We start from the raw sequence: 22,867 nt of genomic DNA on the forward strand, positions 1-22,867 counted from the left end.
GAAGCGCTTAGTGCCCACGTGGACACGACCCTCTCAGGGAGGTGTCTGACTACAAGGCTGAAAGTGAAAGTGAAGTCGCTCAGTCATCTCCAACTCTTTGCGACCCCATGGACTGTAGCCTACCGGGCTCCTCTGTTCATGGGATTTTCCAGATAAGAATACTGGTGGCTCAGACAGTAAAGCGTCTGTCTGCAGTGCCGGAGATCCGGGTTCAGTCCCTGGGTCAGGAAGATCCCCTGGAGAAGGAAATGGCAACCCACTCCAGTATTCTTGTCTGGGAAATCCCATGGACGGAGGAGCCTGGTGGGCTACAGTCCATGGGGTCCAGAGGAGTCGGACACGACTGAGCGACTTCACTACAAGGATGAAGAGCCCCCAAATGCTAGGGCTCTTTTGACTCATTCATTCCACTCCTGGGAAACCAGTAGAAGAGAGAATAATCCATGAGTAGAGAAGCTGTCTAAGGACAGTGCTTTTCTTTTTTTTTGTAATTTAGTTAAAAAATTTAAAAATTGGAGTGTTGTTGCTTTACAACGTTGTGTGAGTCTCTGCTGTACAGAGTGAACGAGCCACACGTATGCAAGCATCCCCTTCAGGTCACAGCAGAGCTCCCGGCTAACGTATGCAAGCATCCCCTTCAGGTCACAGCAGAGCTCCCGGCGACACGCCAGCTTCCCGCTAGCAGCCTATCTTGTACACAGTAGTGTGTATACGCCAACGCTACTCTCCCAGTTTGTCCCCCGTCCTTCTCTCGCTGGGTCCACAAGTCTGCTCTCTAAGTCTGCATCTCTATCCCTGCCCTGCAGGTAGGTTCGTCTGTACCAGTTTTCCAGATTGCATATGTATGCATGAGTATATGATAGGTGTTTTTCTCTTTCTTACTTTGCACTGAACGACAGACTCTAGGTGCATGCACATCACTGCAGAAAACTCCATCTGTCTCCTCGGGCACGTGGCAGACACATGTGCGCTGGACGCACCCCGCCACAGTTTTGTTTCTGGTGTGGACGCTGTCGGGGGATCGTGCAGCGGCAGTGGCTACGGCAATGAGAGAGGCGGAGAGAGGCCTGGGGACGCGTCTGTCGTGACAGATGCTGTCATCAGGACCAGAGGCGGGGGACGACTTCCCTGGTGGTCTGGTGGCTAAGACTCTGAGCTCCCCGGGCGGGGGCCCAGGTTCGATCCCTGGTCGGGGAACTAGATCCTATAGGCTTCAACTAGGAGTCTGCATGCCACGACTAAAGATCCTGTATGCTGCAACAAGATCAAACATCCCAAGTGCGCAGCTAAGACGTGGCACAGCCAAATAAACTACAAAACAAAACAAAAACCCGGAGGAGGATGTGGCTTCTGGAATCCAGGACAGTATTTGGGGGTCACCAGAAGAAAGGCTCAAGGGCATGATGTGAAGATCTCATGGGTCGGCTATGGGAAAGAGCTAGAGAAATCTGTCTTCTGCCATGTGATCCTGTGGCTGGCCCCTCACAAAGGGGCCAAAAGATGGGTCTTTCGGAGAAGATCAAGAGAAGAGAGGGACGCAGAGTCTGTATACTCACGTCCTGCCCTCCCCTGGCTGGGCCCAAGTCCCGGGGGAGGATAGATATAGCTCAGGAATATCAGATAAGAACTGAAAAAATATGAAGTTTGGCAAGAAACTCAAGATAACAAATATGCTCTCCTAATTAGAGTTCTTACGGCAATCAAAATTGGAGACTGCTACAGACATTTGGGGCTTCCCAGGTGGGCTGGTGGTAAAGAACACGCCTACCAATGCAGGAGACGTGGGTTTGATCCCTGGGTCGGGAAGATCCTCTGGAGAAAGGAATGCCCACCCACTCCAGTATTCTTGCCTGGAGAATCCCATGGACAGAGGAACCTGGCAGGCTACAGTTCATGGGGTCGCAAAGAGTCGGACATGACTGAGTGTGCACCTATGAATTCTCCTCACCTTCACACACACACACACACACACACACACACACTTGACGTCTGGTCTTCCACACAGAGAACCTACACATTGTCTGAAGTCTGGCAGGTTAATTTCACAGTTGAGGCTGATGCTGGGCATGCCTTTGGCCAACTTTTGAGCTGGTCACTGGAATCTGTAGCAGCAACCACATAATCATCATGGTCGGGAGGAGGGAGCCATCACCTCGGCCATCAGGTGGCTCAGTCATAAAGTGTCTGCCTGCCAATGCAGGAGATGTGGGAGGCCCAGATTCGATCTCTGGGTCGGGAAGATCCCTTAGAGGAGGAAATGGCAACCCACTCCAGTATTCTTGCCTGGAGAATCCCGTGGACAGAGGACCCTGGCGGGCTACAGTCCACAGGGGTGCAAGGAGATGGACATGACTGAGCACGCATGCATGCATTATTCCTCCAAGTCCAGAAGCAGCCTGGCTGGGTGATGAGGGGCTTTCTACACTGTATTTCAGGCATAGAAAGCATATTCTCTGTAATAAAAAGCATCTGTTCCACAGGCCCAAGGGAAGCTTTTCATATTCTCAGCATCACTGTTTATTTTTCTTGGCATCTCACTGCTTTCTTTTTCACGTAAATGGAAATGAGAAGCTAGCGCAGCTGTAGGGAGCGACACCCTCGGGAGAAGAAAACCCACCCAGAGGTGGACCCTCCAGCTGCTAAGCTGAGCGGACACACAGACGTGGCTGTGGACCGACCCCTTGCTCTGGATGAACAGGAACCTGTCCTGTTTCCCCCCTGGGCTCAGAGCACACGGAGGCAGGCCAGACGGCTGCGCTGCGCTAAATCACACGGAGTTTTAACAGGCCCAGCACCCTCTTAGAGGGGCTTCCCAGGAGGCGCCAGTGGTAAGGAACCTGCTTGCCAATGCAGGAGACGTAAGAGACGCAGTTCCATTGCTGGGTCGGGAAGATCCCCTGGAGGAGGGCATGGCAACCCGCTCGGGTGTTCTGTCTGGAGAATCCCCTGGACAGAGGAGCCTGGTGGGTACAATCCATAGGGCCGCCCAGACTCAGACACGACTGAAGCGAAGCAAGAAAGCATCTGCTGTACCTTCAGGGGGTCAGGGTTATTTGAGAATGTGGGCCACGCTGAGACGCAGAACAGGGACTCATGGAGTTCTCTGCAGAGGACACGAAACTGAGAGGCTATTATTTGTGCCCAGTGATTTTCATACAGATCTGCCATTAGGCAGGAAAGTATCTTCCAGATAAACTCCTGCTGTAACAAAGCTGGGGTGAAACATGGAACATTGCTTTCTGAGGGCAATGAAAATAAAGATCCGAATAGACACATGGGCATGCACACACAGACACCCACACACAGAGACACACAGACACACAGACACACAGACACAGAGACACACACACAGAGACACACTCACACAGACACAGAGACACACACACACAGATACACACAGACACACAGACACAGAGACACACACACAGAGACACACTCACACAGACACAGAGACACAGAGACACACACACACAGATACACACAGACACACAGACACAGAGACACACACACAGAGACACACTCACACAGACACAGAGACACACACAGAGACCCAGATACACACTCACACAGACACAGAGACACAGAGATACACACACACAGATACACACAGACACAGAGAGACACACACACACAGTCACAAACACACATAGACACACACAGACACAGAGACACACACACAGAGACACACTCACACAGACACAGAGACACACACACAGAGACACACTCACACAGACACACACAGACACACACACACCCCCTTTTCACTCAGAGAGACTGTCTCGTTCCGGACGCCGGCACCGCGGCCCACGCAGGCGCCTGCAGTCACCACTGCTTTTAATTCGTCAGGTCTTGGTTTCCGCCCCCTTGGGTGGATTCCAGAACGTCCCAGTCATGTCCAGATACCCAAATCCCAGGTCTAGCGCTGTTGTTTCCGTCACTCCAGCTCATCTCTCCCTCCCCTCCCCTTGTTCTCCCAGTCCAGCCCCCCGGGGAGAGGAAGGCAGGGCGTCATGCCTAGTCTGCGTCCAGCAGGGAGGGCGCCCCGCTGCCCCTCCCCTCAGGGGGCACACTGCCACAGGGGTCGCTCTGACCATCTACTTTCAGAAATGCCATATCCTTCCCACTTTGACATAATTTACTGTTCACAGTAACTGCAGAAACCAATGAATATGTCCCGAGTAAAAAGTTTAAACAAATGACGAGGTTTACTCTCTTTCCTTTGCTTTAATGTTATCCTTTTTATACGCTTATTCATGGTTCCCCAGAGGACAGACGTGGTGGATGACCACCGAGCCCACTGAATTACCTGGATTTTGTCCAGGACTCCGGTGCTGTCCATCCTGCTGGCCACATTGACGGTGTTGCCCCAGATGTCATACTGTGGCTTCTGAGCTCCAATCACACCGGCTATGACAGGGCCATGGTTAATACCTGGGACACACCAGAATCGGGTTAGCAAGATTCAAACCATGAACTTGATGGTGCAAGCAACAGTCTCAAACAGAAAGATTTTACAAGACTTTTCTTGAACCGTCATTATCGAGCGAACATTAGCCCAACTCACGGAACGCCAAAACAAAGCAAAATCATTCCTCTAACTTCATCAACTGAAAAACATTAAAATGTTTCTCTTTCTTCCTCTCCTCCACCTTGATTCATGCTCAGATGTCTATCTGCCACTAGTCCACGATGGCGTAAAACTGGTATACTTTAGGAAACTAAACATTATAATTGCTTTTCTATGTTGCCATATAGTCAAGAGATAATCATTATGTTATTTTCCAATAGTTTTGTAGTTAATCACCTTTAAAATTGGGATATAAATGGCAACCCACTCCAGTATGCTTGCCTGGAAAAATCTCATGGACACAGGAGCCTGGTGGGCTGCAGTCCATGAGGTCGCAGAGTCGGGAACGACTGAGCGACTAACACTCACTTACTTCTAGCTGCTTTGCAACGTTGTGTTGGTTTCTGCTGAGCAGCAAACTGAATCAGCTCTGTATATACATATATCCCCTCCCACACCCCATCCCAGCCCTCAGGTCCTCACAGAGCACTGCGCTGGGCTCCCTGTGTCGTAAAGCAGCTTCGCACCAGCTACCTATTTAACACATGCTCGTGTATATACGTCAATCCTCCTCTCCCAAGTGATCCCACCGACTTCTGAAATGCACGTATTTTAAATTCCCTCTAACGTTTCGCTGAAACCACCACCCTCCCCGTGACACACGCGTTGTCTTTTCTGGCTGCGGTGCGTTATTCTGTGAGCTTGACGTGTTCAGTTCAGTTCAGTCGCTCAGTCATGTCCGACTCTTTGCGACCCCATGAACCGTAGCACGCCAGGCCTCCCTGTCCATCACCAACTCCCGGAGTTTACCCAAACTCATGTCCATTGAGTCGGTGATGCCATCCAGCCATCTCATCCTCTGTCATCCCCCCCTTCTCCTCCTGCCCTCAATCTTTCGCAGCATCGGGGTCTTTTCAAATGAGTCAGTGCTTCGCATCAGGTGGCCAAAGTATTGGAGTTTCAGCTTCAACATCAGTCCCTCCAATGAACACCCAGGACTGATCTCCTTTAGGATGGACTGGTTGGATCTCCTCGCAGTCCAAGGGACTCTCAAGATTCTTCTTCAACACCATAGTTCAAAAGCATCAATTCTTCTGTGCTCAGCTTTCTTTATAGTCCAACTCTCACATCCATACATGACCACTGGAAAAACCATAGCCTTGACTAGACGGACCTTTGTTGACCAAGTAATGTCTCTGCTTTTTAATGTGCTGTCTAGGTTGGTCATAACTTTCCTTCCAAGGAGTAAGCGACTTTTAATTTCATGGCTGCAGTCACCATCTGCAGTGATTTTGGAGTCCCCCAAAATAAAGTCAGCCACTGTTTGCCCATTTATTTGCCATGAAGTGATGCTTGATGTGTACAAAGCTCTAATCCTCACATCAGCCCCCGGGGTGTGTCTGTTGTCATCAGCCCCCATCTTCAGTGGAGGAGGCAGAGAGTCGGACAGGCAGAAGGCGCAGGCCGAGCACAGAGCCAGGCAGTGGGCTCGAGGCTCTGCGTTTGCCCTGCTCTCCTCTCTCTGCTACAAGCTCCTTGTGCACATGTTTCTTCCCTAACTCGGGGGGCCTGCTTTCACTGACACACTCCACGTGCATGTTCACTAAGTTCCAGAGGGACACGTTTGCGCCTTCTTTTCTTTTTAATCTCTTGGCCCCTCTGCACAGCATGGGGGGGCGGGGGTGTTGATCTTAGCTCCCTGACCAGGGATTGAACCCTCGTCCCCTGCACTGGAAGGCGAAGTCTTAACCACTGGACACCAGGGAAGTCCCAGCATGGCTGCGCTCTTGATTCCTATCTGACTCCCCCAGTTTGCACCAAAGCAAAGGAGGGAGCCCCCATGGTAGCATTAAAAAAAAAAAACAGAACCAAACAGCAAATCCCCCCCGCTCTTTGTAATGGCAACTGTAAAACCACGGTCATTACAGGTGCATGCCGGAGGTCAGGGTGCACTCTGACCCTGGGTGGATACGGACATGGCATCTGCCGTCAGGAGCCGAGGCTTCAAAAGTCTGGTCAACGTCCCTCGTCAGGGACAGGCTGGGCTCCCCCCAGGCCCCCGCCCCAGACGGTTCCTTGTCCCCAGGACTCAGCTCAAACACGCAGACCCACAGTTGTCACGGGCGCAGCGGGACGTGGGCCACAGAAATAGAAACAGAGGCATTGAGATTGGTTGATTTTTCCTCCTGTGTTTTCTCCTAGCTCCTCGCCTCCCAGCCCTACTGCAGGAGTCAAATTGTATGGATTAATGAGGGTGTTTCTGAGAGATTTCAGTTCCCACTACTGAACTGCTTCGTGTACATGGAGTGCTAGAGATCGGAGGGCAAAACCTCCTCTCTGCAGCGGAAAGGGAAGCAGGAAACACCATACCCACACTGCCCCACAGAATCCCTGAAGGTCTGCAGGACGGGAGAGCATTCTCCCCCATCCGTACGGAGTGACTCAGTAAAGGTCACGTCTCTGCGTCAGACAGCCCAAATAACTTATTCCCGCTGCCGGCTGGTGATTCAAGGCCCACTGCCCTCAGTTTCCCTTCTGGCTGTTCTGAGTCTCTTGATCAGTGGCTGGGGGACCGCGGATGTGTGTGGTGGGGTGGGGAGAGCCTGGGCCCATACTACTGGCAGGAGAGAGATCTCTGCTGAAGGGCAGGGGTTTGCTGGGGCTGTGGTTCCCACTCACTGATCCTACAGCTTGACGCACAGAAAAGGACATTAGGAGCAAATCTGGCTGTTACTATCGCTTCCCTGGTGGCTCAGACACTAAAGAATCTGCCAGCAATGCAGGAACACAGGTTCGATCCCTGGGTTGGAAAGATCCCCTGGAGAAGGCAATGGCAACCCACTCCAGGATTCTTGCCTGGAGAATTCCACGGACAGAGGAGCCTGGAGGGCTACAGTCCATGGGATTGCAAAGAGTCCGACACAAGGGAGCAACTAACACTTTCCTTTTCATGTATATCATCATTTTGCAGGGGCCAGTGTGAGCCGTGTGTTCCTACCATAAACTGCCACTGGATGGCGCGATGCTCAGAGGTGGAGCAGGGAAGCTGCGCTTGGGAGAGGCTGAGGGTTTGGGGCAGCATTCTTAGGCTCCGGAAGAGCTGGTATGTGAGGGTGAGTGTATGGATATTAATAGTTACCCAGTGATCAGTGTGAAGTAAGCACTCAATAACTACCTATTGGAGGAAGACTACTGACTTGCTCACGTTAATTTGGAAAACGGGATTATGGTCCACACCAAGAGCCCAAGGCTCCTGATGTGATGGATGTGACTACCAAACAATTGTCCCATTCCCTCTGCAGTGAAAGGCAATATTATTTTGGTCCATACGTATTTGACAATAGATGGAGGGGGAGGCTGGGGTTAGTAGATGTAAGCTTTTATATATAGAATGGATAAATAACAAGCTCTTATTCTATAGCCCAGATAACTATATTCAATATCCTATGATAAACCATAATATCAAATATGAAAACCACCACAAGAATATAAAAAAGAATGTATATATATATATATTTATATATATATTTATATGTATAGCTGAAGCACTTTGTATATAGCAGAAATGAACAAAGCATTATAAATCAATTATACTTCAAAAAAAAAGTATTTGATAACAGATGGGTCATTCCACCATGCAATTGATTTTTTTTTTAAGGAGGATACTGTGGAAAATTGAGAAGCCCATTTTCCAAGCTGTTAAATCAATAAAGCAGCTCCAGGTGAAGGGACCACCTCCATGTTTGATGGGGGCAGTGTCCTGCCGACCTGGCTCTTCTCACCTTTGTACAGGTGAAGCCAGGTAAAGGTCCATTGTGCACACAGGTGGGGCAATCTAAATAAACATGTGTCCAGATGCTGATAATAAGACATACAAGCCATGAAGAGAACCCCGTTTTCTCAAGAGACATTTCTGGGTTTTAAAATTCAGAACCTACGGATAGCAAAGGAAGGAGATAGTTTCGAATATTGGAACTTGCGACTCAAGGAGTGTGAGACTGTTCTGACAATTCCTAGGGTCTTTTTTTTTTTAACTGCACTGCAAGACATGTGGGACCTTACTTGCTTGACTGGGGACTGAACCCATGCTCCCTGCAGTGGAAGTGTGGATTCTTAACCATTTAAAAACACTTTTATGTCTCTGAAGTCTGGATGCGTCCTGTAAAGCTGGACTGGGTCCAGCAGCATAAAGTGATAGAGGGGTTTACAGTTCTCCACTTGCACCCGGTCCTTGGATGGCTGAAGGCTACGCTCCCTGGGGCCTGCAGAAATGACCCTGGCTGACGGACTGAAGCCTGGCTCACTGTCCACTTCTGAAACCAAGTGCTTGCAGCCGGGATGCAACCAAAGGGGGTATTTCTCCCCTGCGTGGGTGCTGAGTCGTTTCGGTCATGTCGGACTCTTTGTGACCCCATGCACTGTAGCCTGCCAGGCTCCTCTGTCCATGGGATTCTCCAGGCAAGAATACTGGAGTGGGCTGCCATTCCCTTCTCCAGAGGATCTTCCCAACCCAGGGATCAAACCTAAGTCTCCTCCAACTTCTGCACTGCAGGTGGATTCTTCACCGCTGAGCCACCAGGGAAGCCCATCCCCCCCGCCCCCTAATTTGCACAAAACTGCCTTCTGAGCTCACAGCCATCACGAGCATCCACTGCCATCCAGTCCTGCTTCTCTAACCACACGTTTGTCACTGTGCTGCTCCAACACTGCAAGGGCCGTGGACCTCGCTTCGGACGCCAGACCTTCCCCACAACCCACCCCAGATCGGCACAACGTACCTACTCGTAACTTGAAGTCATTGAAGGAGTGCTTGTTGATGGCGTCCAGCTTCCCCACCAGGGCAAACGCAAACTCCACCATGGTGCCGATGTGCATGTACTGCCTCTCCGGCTCCTGGAAGAGAACAGACAGGGCAGGCGGGGTGAGGACTCAGCAGGCGGGGGTGAGGGCTTGGCGGGAGGTGGAGTGAGGACTCAGTGAGAGGAGGGGGTGAGGACTCAGTGCGAGGATGGGGTGAGGACTCAGTGCGAGGATGGGGTGAGGACTCAGTGCGAGGATGGGGGGGTGAGGACTCAGTGAGAGGAGGGGGTGAGGACTCAGTGCGAGGATGGGGGGGTGAGGACTCAGTGAGAGGAGGGGGGTGAGGACTCAGTGCGAGGATGGGGGGGTGAGGACTCAGTGAGAGGAGGGGGGTGAGGACTCAGTGAGAGGAGGGGGGTGAGGACTCAGTGAGAGGATGGGGGGGTGAGGACTCAGTGCGAGGATTGGGGAGGGGGTGAGGACTCAGTGAGAGGAGGGGGTGAGGACTCAGTGCGAGGATGGGGGCGGTGAGGACTCAGTGAGAGGAGGGGGTGAGGACTCAGTGCGAGGATTGGGGGGGGGGGTGAGGACTCAGTGCGAGGATGGGGGGGTGAGGACTCAGTGAGAGGAGGGGGTGAGGACTCAGTGCGAGGATGGGGGGGTGAGGACTCAGTGAGAGGAGGGGGTGAGGACTCAGTGAGAGGATGGGGGGGGTGAGGACTCAGTGAGAGGATGGGGGAGTGAGGACTCAGTGAGAGGGGGGGGGTGAGGACTCAGTGAGAGGAGGGGGTGAGGACTCAGTGCGAGGATGGGGGGGGTGAGGACTCAGTGAGAGGAGGGGGGTGAGGACTCAGTGCGAGGATGGGGGGGGTGAGGACTCAGTGAGAGGATGGGGGGGTGAGGACTCAGTGAGAGGAGGGGGTGAGGACTCAGTGAGAGGAGGGGGTGAGGACTCAGTGAGAGGATGGGGGGGTGAGGACTCAGTGCGAGGATTGGGGAGGGGGTGAGGACTCAGTGAGAGGAGGGGGTGAGGACTCAGTGCGAGGATGGGGGGGGGTGAGGACTCAGTGAGAGGAGGGGGTGAGGACTCAGTGCGAGGATTGGGGGGGGGTGAGGACTCAGTGCGAGGATGGGGGGGTGAGGACTCAGTGAGAGGAGGGGGGTGAGGACTCAGTGCGAGGATGGGGGGGTGAGGACTCAGTGAGAGGAGGGGGTGAGGACTCAGTGAGAGGATGGGGGGGTGAGGACTCAGTGAGAGGATGGGGGAGTGAGGACTCAGTGAGAGGAGGGGGTGAGGACTCAGTGAGAGGAGGGGGTGAGGACTCAGTGCGAGGATGGGGGGTTGAGGACTCAGTGCGAGGAGGGGGTGAGGACTCAGTGAGAGGAGGGGGTGAGGACTCAGTGCAAGGATGGGGGGGTGAGGACTCAGTGAGAGGAGGGGGGGGGTGAGGACTCAGTGAGAGGAGGGGGTGAGGACTCAGTGCGAGGATGGGGGGGGTGAGGACTCAGTGAGAGGATGGGGGGGGTGAGGACTCAGTGAGAGGAGGGGGTGAGGACTCAGTGAGAGGATGGGGGGGTGAGGACTCAGTGCGAGGATGGGGGGGTGAGGACTCAGTGAGAAGAGGGGGTGAGGACTCAGTGAGAGGAGGGGGTGAGGACTCAGTGCGAGGATTGGGGAGGGGGTGAGGACTCAGTGAGAGGAGGGGGTGAGGACTCAGTGCGAGGATGGGGGGGGTGAGGACTCAGTGAGAGGAGGGGGTGAGGACTCAGTGCGAGGATTGGGGGGGGTGAGGACTCAGTGAGAGGAGGGGGGGGTGAGGACTCAGTGAGAGGAGGGGGTGAGGACTCAGTGCGAGGATGGGGGGGTGAGGACTCAGTGCGAGGATGGGGGGGTGAGGACTCAGCAGGAGGCGCGTAAGGACTCAGTGGAAGTAAAGACAAAACCAAATATGATGGTTTCAGTGGGGACGAGTGAAAAGGAAAATGGACAGAACCCGCCTATTCAGGATGACAAGCAGATGGAAAAATCCAAGGTACCAGCTAAGGGGAAGAGGAGTAGGACAAGACGGTGATCACAGGAGCCCACGAGGGCGAGAGTGCCAAAGCACATCTCTCAACTCCAGCACAGCCGGCACTTGGGTGGGATTCGTCTTTGTTGGGGGGTGTCCTGCATGCTCAGGATGTTGAACAGCATCCCTTGGACCATAAAGAAAGCTGAGCACCAAGGAACTGATGCTTTTGAACTGTGGTGCTGCAGAAGACTCTTGACAGTCCCTTGGACAGCAAGGAGCTCAAACCAGTTGATCCCAGACCAGTCAATTGGCATCCTCTGGATATCAGTCACATCTCTCCTCCCAGTATGACAACCAAAAACGTCTCCACACGTTGCTAAACGTGCCCTGGAGAATGAAACTGTGCTCAGCTAAGACCCAGCATCTAAGTAATAGGAATCCACCTGCAGTGCAGGAGACATGGGTTTGATCCCTGGGTCAGGAAGACCCCCTGGAGAAGGAAATAGTAACCCACTCCAGTATTCTTGCCTGGACAACCTCATGGGCAGAGGAGCCTGATGGGTTACAGTACATGGGGTCGCAAAAGATTTGGACATGATTGAGTGACTAAACAACAATAAGACCACTGCACTAAATAACAGAGGGACTTCCCTGGTGCCCTAGTGGTGAAGAATCTGCCTTGCACTTCAGGGGACGTAGGTTTGATTCCTGATCAGGGAACTAAGATCTCACATGTTGTAGAGCAAGTAAGCCTGGGTGCCACAACTAGTGTGCTGCAGTGAAAGACCTCACACGAAGCAACAAAGATGCTGAGTGCCACAGTTAAGACCGGATGCAGCCACATAAACAGGTAAACAAATATTTTTTAAAAACTATATTAAAATTAAATTTAAAGACGCTTGCTCCTTGGAAGAAAAGCTATGGCCAACTTAGACAGCATATTAAAAAGCAGAGACATCACTTTGCTGACAAAGGTCCACCGAGTCAAAGCCATGGTTTTTTCAGTGGTCATGTATGGATGTGAGAGCTGGACCATAAAGAAAACTGAGCGCCAAGGAACTGATGCTTTTGAACTGTGGTGTTGGAGAAGACTCTTGAGAGTCCCCTGGACTGCAAGGAGATCAATTTTAAAAGAAATTAGTCCTGAATATTCATTGGTAGGACTGATGTTGAAGCTTCAATCGTTCACCTGATGCGAAGAATGACTCACTGGAAAAGAACCTGATGCTGGGAAAGACAGAAGGCAGGAGGAGAAGGGAATGACAGGATGAGCTGGTTGGATGGTATCACTGACACAATGGACATGAGTTTGAGCAAACTCTGGGAGCTGGTAATGGACAGGGAGGCCTGGCATGCTGCAGTCCATGGGTTTGCAAAGAGTTGGACACGACTGAGCGACTGAACTGAACTGAATATATACATATGAATGAGGACTGAAAGTTCTGGCCCAGAGAGATTTCTTCCTTTCCTTTGATGAGCTGTATCATCCCAGAAAAAGATGATGAAATACTACCATTGCCATAAATCCACAACTTAAAATTGTGGGAGCAAATCAAACTATTAAAAAAAAAAATAGAACGGTGAAGCAGACTGTCAGCTAACTTTGGTGGAAATGCAGAGTCATTACTTAAGAACAGCTATACTTTTCCATCAGAGCTAGATCCTATCTCTCATCTCATGACTTAGGGGCACGTCTTGATTTGGAGGTTTATGCAGTCGGCTGGCAAACATCTTGCTCCTTGATGGGAAGCAGAAAATGTTAAATCAACAGGCAGGACCCTGTGCCATAAAAATTACAACTGTCCTGGCAAGGAGAACAAATTGGCCTCGGGAGAAATGGTTTGCTTTTTACGAAATCAAGGTGCAGCAAACAAGCTTCACTCCCTGATAAATTACCACCCAATCTGTTTCCCAGCAGTAGGCTTAAACTGTGGGTTTGACATGACGTCAGTGAAAAATGAAGAGTCTGTGCTCTAGGAGTGGGCTTTAAATCCAACATCAATATCTCAATTGGGTGTAGTAAACCCTAGAGAAAATTATGCTCAGTCTCTAGAAGAGCTCAGTTCATTTCACAAGGTCCTTATCACTGAGCTTTTGATAAATGCTTGATGACAGTCTGAGAAGCAGCTCTTTCTCCCATGATCCAGATAATTTCTCCCATCTCCAGATATTTAACCAACTTCTGGCTACATAGCGAGAGCACTCACTCAGTTTCCTGGAACACATTTGGCAAGCTGTTTGCTTTGCAGGCTTCACCTGCAGGGAACATGGCATAAAGTAAACGCATATTTGTTGGGGTTGTTTTATAACCCAAGTGACCAGTATCCACCGAGGTGAAATTAACATGAGCCTTGACTTCCGGCTTCTCTTTTCTGCCCCCCTTGCCTTCGTCCAGTCGTGAAACTTCCACCGAGTTCCCGCTGTGGTGATGTTCGTCTGATTCTGAAGATTTAGAACTGCTGTCTAAGGAGCACTTGGTTCTTCTCCCTGGGGCTCCCAGGAGAACGGATCAGACCTCACAATTTTCTGAAGGACAGTCAGTCCAAGCAGTTGAGCTGATTGATGATCCCAGTGTGGAGATTGGCCCTCACCACAGTGAGGGCTCAGAGCACTGAGTTTCAGGAGCCTTTTGGAGAACAGGACTGGAATTCACAGCTTTCCCAGTGTTTACCAAAACTCAGGCATGAAATAATATTTATGAAAAAACAGCCTGATTGCTGGGTCATCTGTGGATTCCTCTGTGTCCAGTGAACTTGGATTAAACTGGATGCAATGTTCTCCACCCGATCTCACCCTACCAGAGAATGTATTTGATTCAAATGTTCATTAAGAAGAAAAAAAGGTAAAAGAAGGAAAAAAAATTAAGAAAGTAAAAAATAAAAACATTTTTAAAATGTGCATTAAGAGATGTTCTAGCAAACACCCCCTCTCCTGCTGTCAACATGTTAAACCATTTTCCAGGAGGACAAGTACACTGCTCACTACACGCCCATCCTTACGTGAGAGCCTGTTTGTTAGCTTGGATCAGGGACCCAGTGGAGCATCCAAACGCAGCCTGACGTGGCCTGGTTTCAAATATAGTAATGAATGAGTGACTTAATCTCACTCTATGAACACTAAAGTACGCCACTTGTGCTGGCTGCTGGAAATTTTGGATTAATAACAATAGTGCATATATGTGTGTGGAGCAGGAAAAGGCAACCCAACTCTAGTATTCTTGCCTGGAGAACTCCATGAACAGAGAAGCCTGGTGGGCTACTGTCGCAAAGAGCTGGACATGACTGAGCAACCAAGCACATGTACCCGTGCACTTAATGCTCGTAACGACTCCCATGAAGGAGCAACTGTCTTTATCTCAATTATGCATCCAGAAGAGGGAAACATGGAGAGGAAAATAACCAGGCTTTGCAGCCAGGCGATCTGACTCCAGAGCCTCAGTCTTCATTTACTCTGAACGTAAATGGACTAAATATTCCAATCAAAAGACACAGAGTGGTTGACAGATTCCAAAAAGAAACTCATATATATGCTGCCTACAAGAGATTCACTTCAAATCTAAAGACACACTCAGGCTGAAAGTGAAGTCATAGGAGAGGGTGCTCAGTGCAAATGGAAACAAAAAAGCTGAGGCAGCAACACTTATATCAGACAAATAAACTTCACCATCTCGTCTCCTTCCCCCTGTGCATCTTGAACTTTTGCTATTTGATTTGCATCTTGTTGTCATCCTCATTTTTGTTTCTTCAACTTTTAAGTTGCATGTTAGTTTATTAATTTAAATTTTTTCTGCATCATGTTCACTTTTGTAAGCTTCTTAGGAAGAGATTTAAATAAAATAGGCAAATACATGTGGACAAATTGGTAAGCATTATTCCTTGACAGTCTTGCTGCTAAAATGGTGACAGATGCATTATTCAGCTTCTGGAGAACTATAACTAAGAACCCTCATCTCCTGCATTGGCAGGTGGATTCTTTATCACTGAGCCACTTGGGATATTTTGCCAAACTACATATCTGACTGTTGAACGTGTTTTATTACCAAACTAAATATCTGGCTAAACAATATATAGAAAGATTTTTTGTTTATAACTAGAAAAACAAGTAGGTAAGCTACAAAAGGCAAAAGGGACATTCATTTTTTTTTATAGAGACTAATATCCATTTTATTTGTCAAGCATTTTACTCCCCCCCCAATCAAACATAATAACTTTCCTTTTAGATTCTCACTAATTTCAAAATATTTCTAGGATAATCATACCAAGATTCTAATTAAATATTCTAAATAAAAATAGCTCATACTGATTAAAAAAAAATCCCTGCGTGCACATGACAACATTTAATTTATGTCCCAAAACCTTTTTATCTGTTCAACAGTGTGTAAGCCACAAACGTATTATTATTGCTGTTAGCATTTTTAATACCTGTGGAAAAGTTATGCCTGTGGAGCATTTTGCATGATAATGAGGTCTTCCCCACAGTCTTAGGAAATAAGTAGGCTCTCCACTGTGCATAAAGGGACACGCACGTGGAGAAAGCTTAGTTATTATGGTAAGCAAGGAGCAGTCTCACTTGAAAGCCACCCTCTTTCCACTCCACCATGAAGGCATTAATCAAGCATCACGATGCAGCTGAGGAGGCAGGTTTTGTGGTCACAGGTGCCAAGGACAGTAGGGATTGGGCACCCTTTGAAGGAGTGCTCGGGTGAATGGTGTGAATACAAACTGGTGGGTGCAGACGCCAACACAGTGAGGGGCTGGGGAGAGGCTGGGGTGAAGCAGCAGGAGACCTGTGGGCAGACGGGGGTGAGGCCTGTGGGCAGACGGGGGTGAGGCCTGTGGGCAGACGGGGGTGAGGCCTGTGGGCAGACGGGGGTGAGGCCTGTGGGCAGACGGGGGTGAGGCCTGCCCCCAGAGTGCTGGGGTCTGCAGCCTGCTCTCTGGCTGCTAGTCCTCTCCACCAGCAAGTCACTGCACCGCTGTGCCTCAGTTTCTCCATCTGTAAAAGGGACCAGGGGTGGGGCACCTCCCAGACTCAAGAGGCATTGAGTAAGTGTTCCAAAACACCAGGATTATAAAAGGGGAGCGTTGGCATTGGGAGGAGCAGGTTTGTAAAACAGCGTGAGGAAGTGAGTGCTGTTCTGGGAAGCACGGTACACACGCACCACATCATTCACTGAATGGATGTGGGTAATTGCAGAAAGCGAAGAGGAACTGAAGAGCCTCTTGATGAAAGTGAAAGAGGAGAGTGAAAAAGTTGGCCTAAAACTCAACACTCAGAAAACTAAGATCATGGCATCCGGTCCCATCACTTCATGGCAAATAGATGGGAAACAATGGAAACAGTGAGAGGCTATATTTTGGGGGGCTCCAAAAATCACTGCAGATGGTGACTGCAGCCATGAAATTAAAAGACACTTGCTCCTTGAAAGAAAAGTTATGACCAATCTAGACAGCATATTAAAAAGCAGAGACATTACATTGCTGACAAAGACCCGTCTAGTCAAAGCTATCGTTTTTCCAGTAGTCATGTATGGATATGAGAGTTGGGCTATAAAGAAAGCTGAGGGCTGAAGAATTGATGCTTTTGAACTGTGGTGTTGGAGAAGACTCTTGAGAGTCCCTTGGACTGCAAGGAGATCAAACCACTCAGTCCTAAAGGAAATCAGTGCTGAATATTCATTGGAAGGACTGATGCTGAAGCTGGAACTCCAATACTTTGGCACCCTCATGTGAAGAACTGACTCACTGGAAAAGACCCTGATGCTGGGAAAGATTGAAGGCAGGAGGAGAAGGGGACGACAGAGGATGAGATGGTTGGCTGTCATCACGGGCTTAAAGGACATGAGTCTGAGTAAACTCCAGGAGTTGGTGATGGACAGGGAAGCCTGGTGTGCTGCAGCCCATGGGGTCACAGGTCGGTCAGGACTGAGCGACTGAACTGAACTGAACTGCTCTCCACAGCTCCCCCTGCTGGGACGTTGGGGAATGTGACTTAAGACCTGTTCAGTGGCTCATTCATGTCCGGACTCTGCCACCCCATGGGCTGCAGCACACCAGGCCTCCCTGTCCGTCACAATCTCCCAGAGTTTGCTCAAAGTCACGTCCATTGAGTCAGTGATGATATCCAACCATTTCATTCTCTGTCGCCCACTTCTCCTCATGCCCTCAGTCTTTCACAGCATCAAACTCTTGGGCACCTGCTCTAATCTATATGCAGGGTAAGAAACACATGAAAATGTCCCTATTTACATAATTTTATGTTATTTTTTAATGGTTAGTTTTTCCAGAACATTAAAGATGCTGAAAAAACTGTTAAGTTTTCTTCCATTAAAGCTGGGAAAGTAAAACTACAATTAGCTCTATTTTTGGTATAAATAATATATTTAAAATGAAAACAATGTTGTACATTTTTAATACCCTTATTGCCTAATTTTCCAATAGTTCTTCAACATTTGAATGTTTTGGCAATAAAAACACAATCCTTAAATGTACACAACACCCCATAAACAGGGGTGCCCATTTTTCCTTCTGCATCAGGCATCAAGATGGCTTGGGAGGGCACTGCTCAGAGCTTAAGATTTTTCCAAAGTTCCTTTTATTGCTTGTTACTTCTTCTTATTACTAAAGTAATCTGTGCCTGCGTACTCAGTTGCTTCAGTTGTGTCCGACTCTTTGCAACCCCATGAACTACAGCCCGCCAGGCTCCTCTGTCCATGGGGATTCTCCAGGCAAGAATACTGGAGTGGGTTGCCATGCCCTCCTCCAGGGCATCTTCCCGACCCAGGGATAGAACTGCAATGTCTCCTGCATTGCAGGTGGGTTCTTTACCACTAGCGCCACCTGGGAAGCCCGAAGTAATTGGTACCCATGAAATAACCTGGAAGCAACACCTAAGTAGAAGAGCGCGTGGGACATATATTACTTCACTCAGTCGAAAAAAACGCCTATGTTAATCTTGAGTCAGATATTTCACGTTCTCTTCTTTGCCCACAAGTGTTAGGGGGGAAGAGCACCCTCTCTTGATGTTCCTGGGGTCCTATCTGAGCAAGCTGCTGCCCCTCTGTCCCTCTCTTGTTTGAGGGGTAGCAGCTTAGGAGGTGGGGGTGGGCTGGAAGCTGAGCACGTGAGGGGTGTCCGAGCGCTTCCTCTCTTCGGGGAATCCACCCACCTCCAGCAAGCCATGTTCTGGTAAGTTCTGTTTCCCTCTGCTGTACCCACCACCTCTGTCTGCCCTGTGGCAAATATGCTGGTGCCCATCAGGGAACCCACTGTCCTGAAGGGAAAGAGGTCTTGTTATTGACCCACAAGTTAACAAAGCACATCTACACACACACACACACACACACACACACAAACAAAATACAACTTAACAGAAAATCCTCTTCAAAAACCATAGTTGAGTGAAGATACTCAATTTTGACCAAACCACCTTTTCAACCAAACTTCTAGGTGATCAGCATGTTTTTTGAGCAAATTGTTTTAGATAAAAAGCCCAGGAGCCTTCCTGTAATAAAAGTGAAATTTGTTCAGTCGTGTCTGACGCTTTGCGACCCCATGGACCGTAGCCCACCAGGCTCCTCTGTCCATGAGATTCTCCAGGCCAGAATACTGGGGTGGGTAGCCTTTCCCTTCTCCAGGGCATCTTCCTGACCCAGGGATTGAACCCGGGTCTCCTGCACTGCAGGCAGCTTCTTTACCATCTGAGCCACCTGTAATGAGTCACCTTTAATAAACAGCCCTAATCTACTTTCTTGTATATTTATCTGCTGTCAAGCAACTACCTTGTTTTTTTCTACCTTGTCTGCCAGAGAAAGGGGTTCTGTGAACAGACCCTCAGAAGCCTCCAGAATTCTCATCTTTTCTCATGAGACCTTAATCGCTGAGGTTTGGGTTGTGCTTACAATACAATGAATGGGCCACGGCATGCCTATTTGGGCTCACGGATGACCTGTGGGCGGAGTCAAGGCTCACGTGTGCTGGGTGCCACTGACACGTGTGTACCTGGGCGTGCTCCTGGCTGGGCACCGCGCTCAGACCCGTCGCTGCCATGTACGTGCTGCCGATGGTCTTGATCTTTTCAACGCCACTGAACTTCGGCTTGGAGAGCAGCTGGGGAGCAATGAGAACCATACAGTTACTCGGTTGGGTGCTGACCTATGGCCAAGCACTTAAGAGGCATTCTCAAATTCTAGTTATCAGTCCTGGGAACAGGACACCACTTATTCACCCTTTGACCCTGGGCATCTTGGGGAAAGCACCACTTCATCAATTTCACAAAGCATGTGTCCTTGGAAGGAAACACAGTAAAATAATTTACTTCCAGTTAGCACAAATTATTTTTCAGAACTTCCTAGTGAAGAAAGCAGGATAGCCTGATCATGTGAGTGATAATTGCTTCATTACATTTTCAGATTTTCCTCAAATACATTTCCCCACTCTGTGTTTGAAGGGCCTACATACAAAATGATTCAGAGTGTGAGGTCTTCCCTGAATGGTGAGGGTAATTTATGACTACTTATAGTGCTGGGGCTGGAGAAGGGCATGGCAATTCACTCTTGCCTGGAGAACCCCATGGACAGAGCCTGGGGACAACAGTCCATGGGGCTGAAAAGAGTCACGACTGAAGGGACTCAGCACAGCCCAGCACATAACATGCAGGGCCAGGGATTGGCCTATGCCCTCTGAAAACGGAGTGGAGGGAATAAAGATCTAGAATGGCCCCTCCTATTAGCTCTGATCCTATTTTTTTTGTTGTCCCAGCTTCTGGCACCAATAATCAGTTTCTTACTGGGCTCCTCCCCATCCACTATATTAAGCCTTAGGGTGGGAATGGAAGAAAGGTAAAAATAAGTGGTAGGAAAGAGAAAGACTGGATGGAGAGAGCAAATGAAGGAAACTCTGGAAGGTTCTGTATCTGCTCAGCAGGACAATGGCAGGGACAGAAGGCTGGAAACACTTTCTAGAACCTTCCTTTGTACTCCTGCTTTCAGAGGGGGATTCATGTCAGAGAATCTGAGATAGGTGAGCAAATCTCTTTATCACATCTCTATGAGCCAATCAAACATGCAAGGACACTAATGCTGAAGAATATTTATTTCACAGAGGAGCAGCTGGAGGAAATATGCCCCTATGTCTCCACTAGGGACCCAGCATAACAGTGGAAGCCTCTAGTTGTCATTACTTCACCATGAGTCCTGGGTCAACCTCATGGTAACAACAGTGGTAGTAGAGAAACGCACAGGTCCCTAAGACATTTAGATGTTTGGCCTGAAACCTTCCTATTACATCATTCATCACTGTATTTCAAAGTCCCATTAATCATGATGAACCTATGTTCACCGCTGTCAATTTTTCCTATATTTGCATGATATTATTAAAAATGGTGTAGCATCCATATCTTTCACATCAGGGGTCTGTTTGTTCTTACTAGAAAACAAATCACGTTGTTTGCTTGGTAGGCAGAAAATTGAAAAATGACATCTGTTTCAAAATCTAAGACATAGACTTTGCCCTTTCTAAAATACATTACACTGCATTCATATCGCTTTTTCAATAATAAAGTAGGCCATCCCTGCACACTTCAAGTTGATATCTGACAGAGACCTTGGAGTCTGTACAGAAAGACATGCCAATAATCCACTATGATAAATATATTCATTATCTTTTTTATGTATAAAGATATGGGAAAGTATTTTCCTTGGAGTTCAGGCCTTTCAAGAAAATTTATGGGCACCCTAGAAAGGTATTTTATTGAACAGATTTTGGTAGTTGTTCCTAGCAATCATATCAGCTTTATAAATAGTATGTGTTTGCCTCACCAATATTAGTCAGTAACCTAAATAGAGCAAAAAAATTAACGCCAACCTCCAGCAATTTTGCCAAAGGATGAGTTTTCAGATATGCCATGATACTGGACTAACTTCAAATGTGCCAGTCCACAGGAATGTCAGTGTGTGGGGCTGGGGTCACCTCTGCCCATCAAGGGTATCTTTTTTTTTTTCTTAACTTTTTATTTTGTACTGGGACTCAGGTTTGATCCCTGGGTCAGGAAGATCCCCTGGAGGAGGCGTGGCATCCCACTCCAGTATTCTTGCCTGGAGAATCACATGGACACAGGAGCCTGGGGGCTATAGTCCACAGGGTCGCTAAGAGCCAGACACGACTGAGTGACTTAGCATGCATTTTGTATGGGAGTATAGACGATTAAGAATGTTGTGATAGTTTCAGGTGGACAGCAAAGGGACTCAACCATACATGTATACACATGTATCCATTCACCACCCCCAGGTCCCCTCCCATCTAGGCTGAAGGATAACTCTTAAGTACCTACATCATCAAAGTCGGCAATGATCTCATTCAGGAGCCGAAGGCATTCCAAGCCCTCCTTGTTCACGTCTGATTCTGTATAGAATTCTTTGAAATCAGGAATGGAGGCAAACATGACGCAGACGCAGTCATAGGACTGGTGGTATAACTCCTGCCCAGGAGAAGAGGAACTGCTGAGCACTAGGGAACTTAACAAGCAAACCCGCTCCCAGTGCAAGTGCTTCTTTACGTTAGGACTGGTAAAGAAATCGCCCAGTGCCCGCTGCACCAGCCCACCCTCGTCCCAGGCCCCTTCCACTGGGCACAGGTGAAGGCTTCCGGTGAGCTGGATACAGGCTCAGAATCATCACCACCACATCGCCACTGTCACTACCAGCGAGTATGAGGTGCCCTTCCGTTTACCCCTCTCTGCCATCTCTATCGTACACAATTACAAGAGACCATAGAAGGGGACGACAGAGGATGAGACGGTTGGATGGCATTACCGACTCAACGGACATGGGTTTGGGTGGACTCCAGGAGTTGGTGATGGACAGGGAGGCCTGGTGTGCTGCAGTTCGTGGGGTTGCAAAGAATTGGACGTGACTGAGCGACTGAACTGAACTGAACTGATAGACTTCTTGCTTAGGGAAAAAAAAATGTTCTCTAAGCAACTAAAGGGAAACAAAATGATTTTCCAAACTACAACACTGTCCGAAAGTCATCCTTTGGATTGAGGGCATCGTGAATTTTACTCGTTAGTGTCTCCTGAAAGGAACAGATGATATCCCATTGTTTTTAAATAGAGGCTCATAGTTCTTCCCGCACAGACACGATTAAAATGTCTTGTAAGCACAGTTTCAAGGCGTTGCCATAATTTTCCCAACACACACCAAAACCTTCAAGTTCAGTGGGGATTTCATAAAGACAGGGTTGTCACGTGGGCGCAGGAGCCGGTCCTGGGGGGCGAGGATCTGCTCTTCCACTGGTGCTGGCTCCTGGGGACCCTTGGATGGCCTGACATGGGCAGAAAAGCCAGGCGCCAATGTGGGCGCAGTGCATGATGGGAAACACTCCACCAAGAAACATGAGGAGAGGTCTGTTAAACAAGATGGCGGCCCCTGAGCGGAGGGGAGAAAGCTAGCAACTGGCACTTCCTGTTTGCCGGTAGAGCACGGGAATCC

At 49.0% G+C, this 22,867-nt stretch overlaps 1 protein-coding gene across 3 annotated transcripts in view; it reads right to left on the reverse strand.

Moving 5' to 3' along the window:
• The window catches only part of ADCY2 (adenylate cyclase 2), a 442,181-nt gene that overhangs the window by 861 nt on the left and 418,453 nt on the right, over window positions 1–22,867 (reverse strand). The window contains exons 21-24 of one of the 3 annotated variants that reach the window (XM_043887177.1): window positions 21,709–21,855; window positions 19,380–19,487; window positions 9,346–9,460; window positions 4,307–4,431 (exon numbers count right to left, since the gene is read on the reverse strand). In XM_043887177.1, coding sequence (XP_043743112.1) covers window positions 4,307–4,431; window positions 9,346–9,460; window positions 19,380–19,487; window positions 21,709–21,855 — 495 coding nt within the window. The remainder of the gene's footprint in view (window positions 1–4,306; window positions 4,432–9,345; window positions 9,461–19,379; window positions 19,488–21,708; window positions 21,856–22,867) is intronic. The other 2 variants (XM_043887178.1, XM_043887179.1) reach the window with 2 other exon arrangements.

Source organism: Cervus elaphus, chromosome 25 (assembly GCF_910594005.1).
Source record: "Cervus elaphus chromosome 25, mCerEla1.1, whole genome shotgun sequence".
Taxonomy (NCBI): domain Eukaryota; kingdom Metazoa; phylum Chordata; class Mammalia; order Artiodactyla; family Cervidae; genus Cervus; species Cervus elaphus.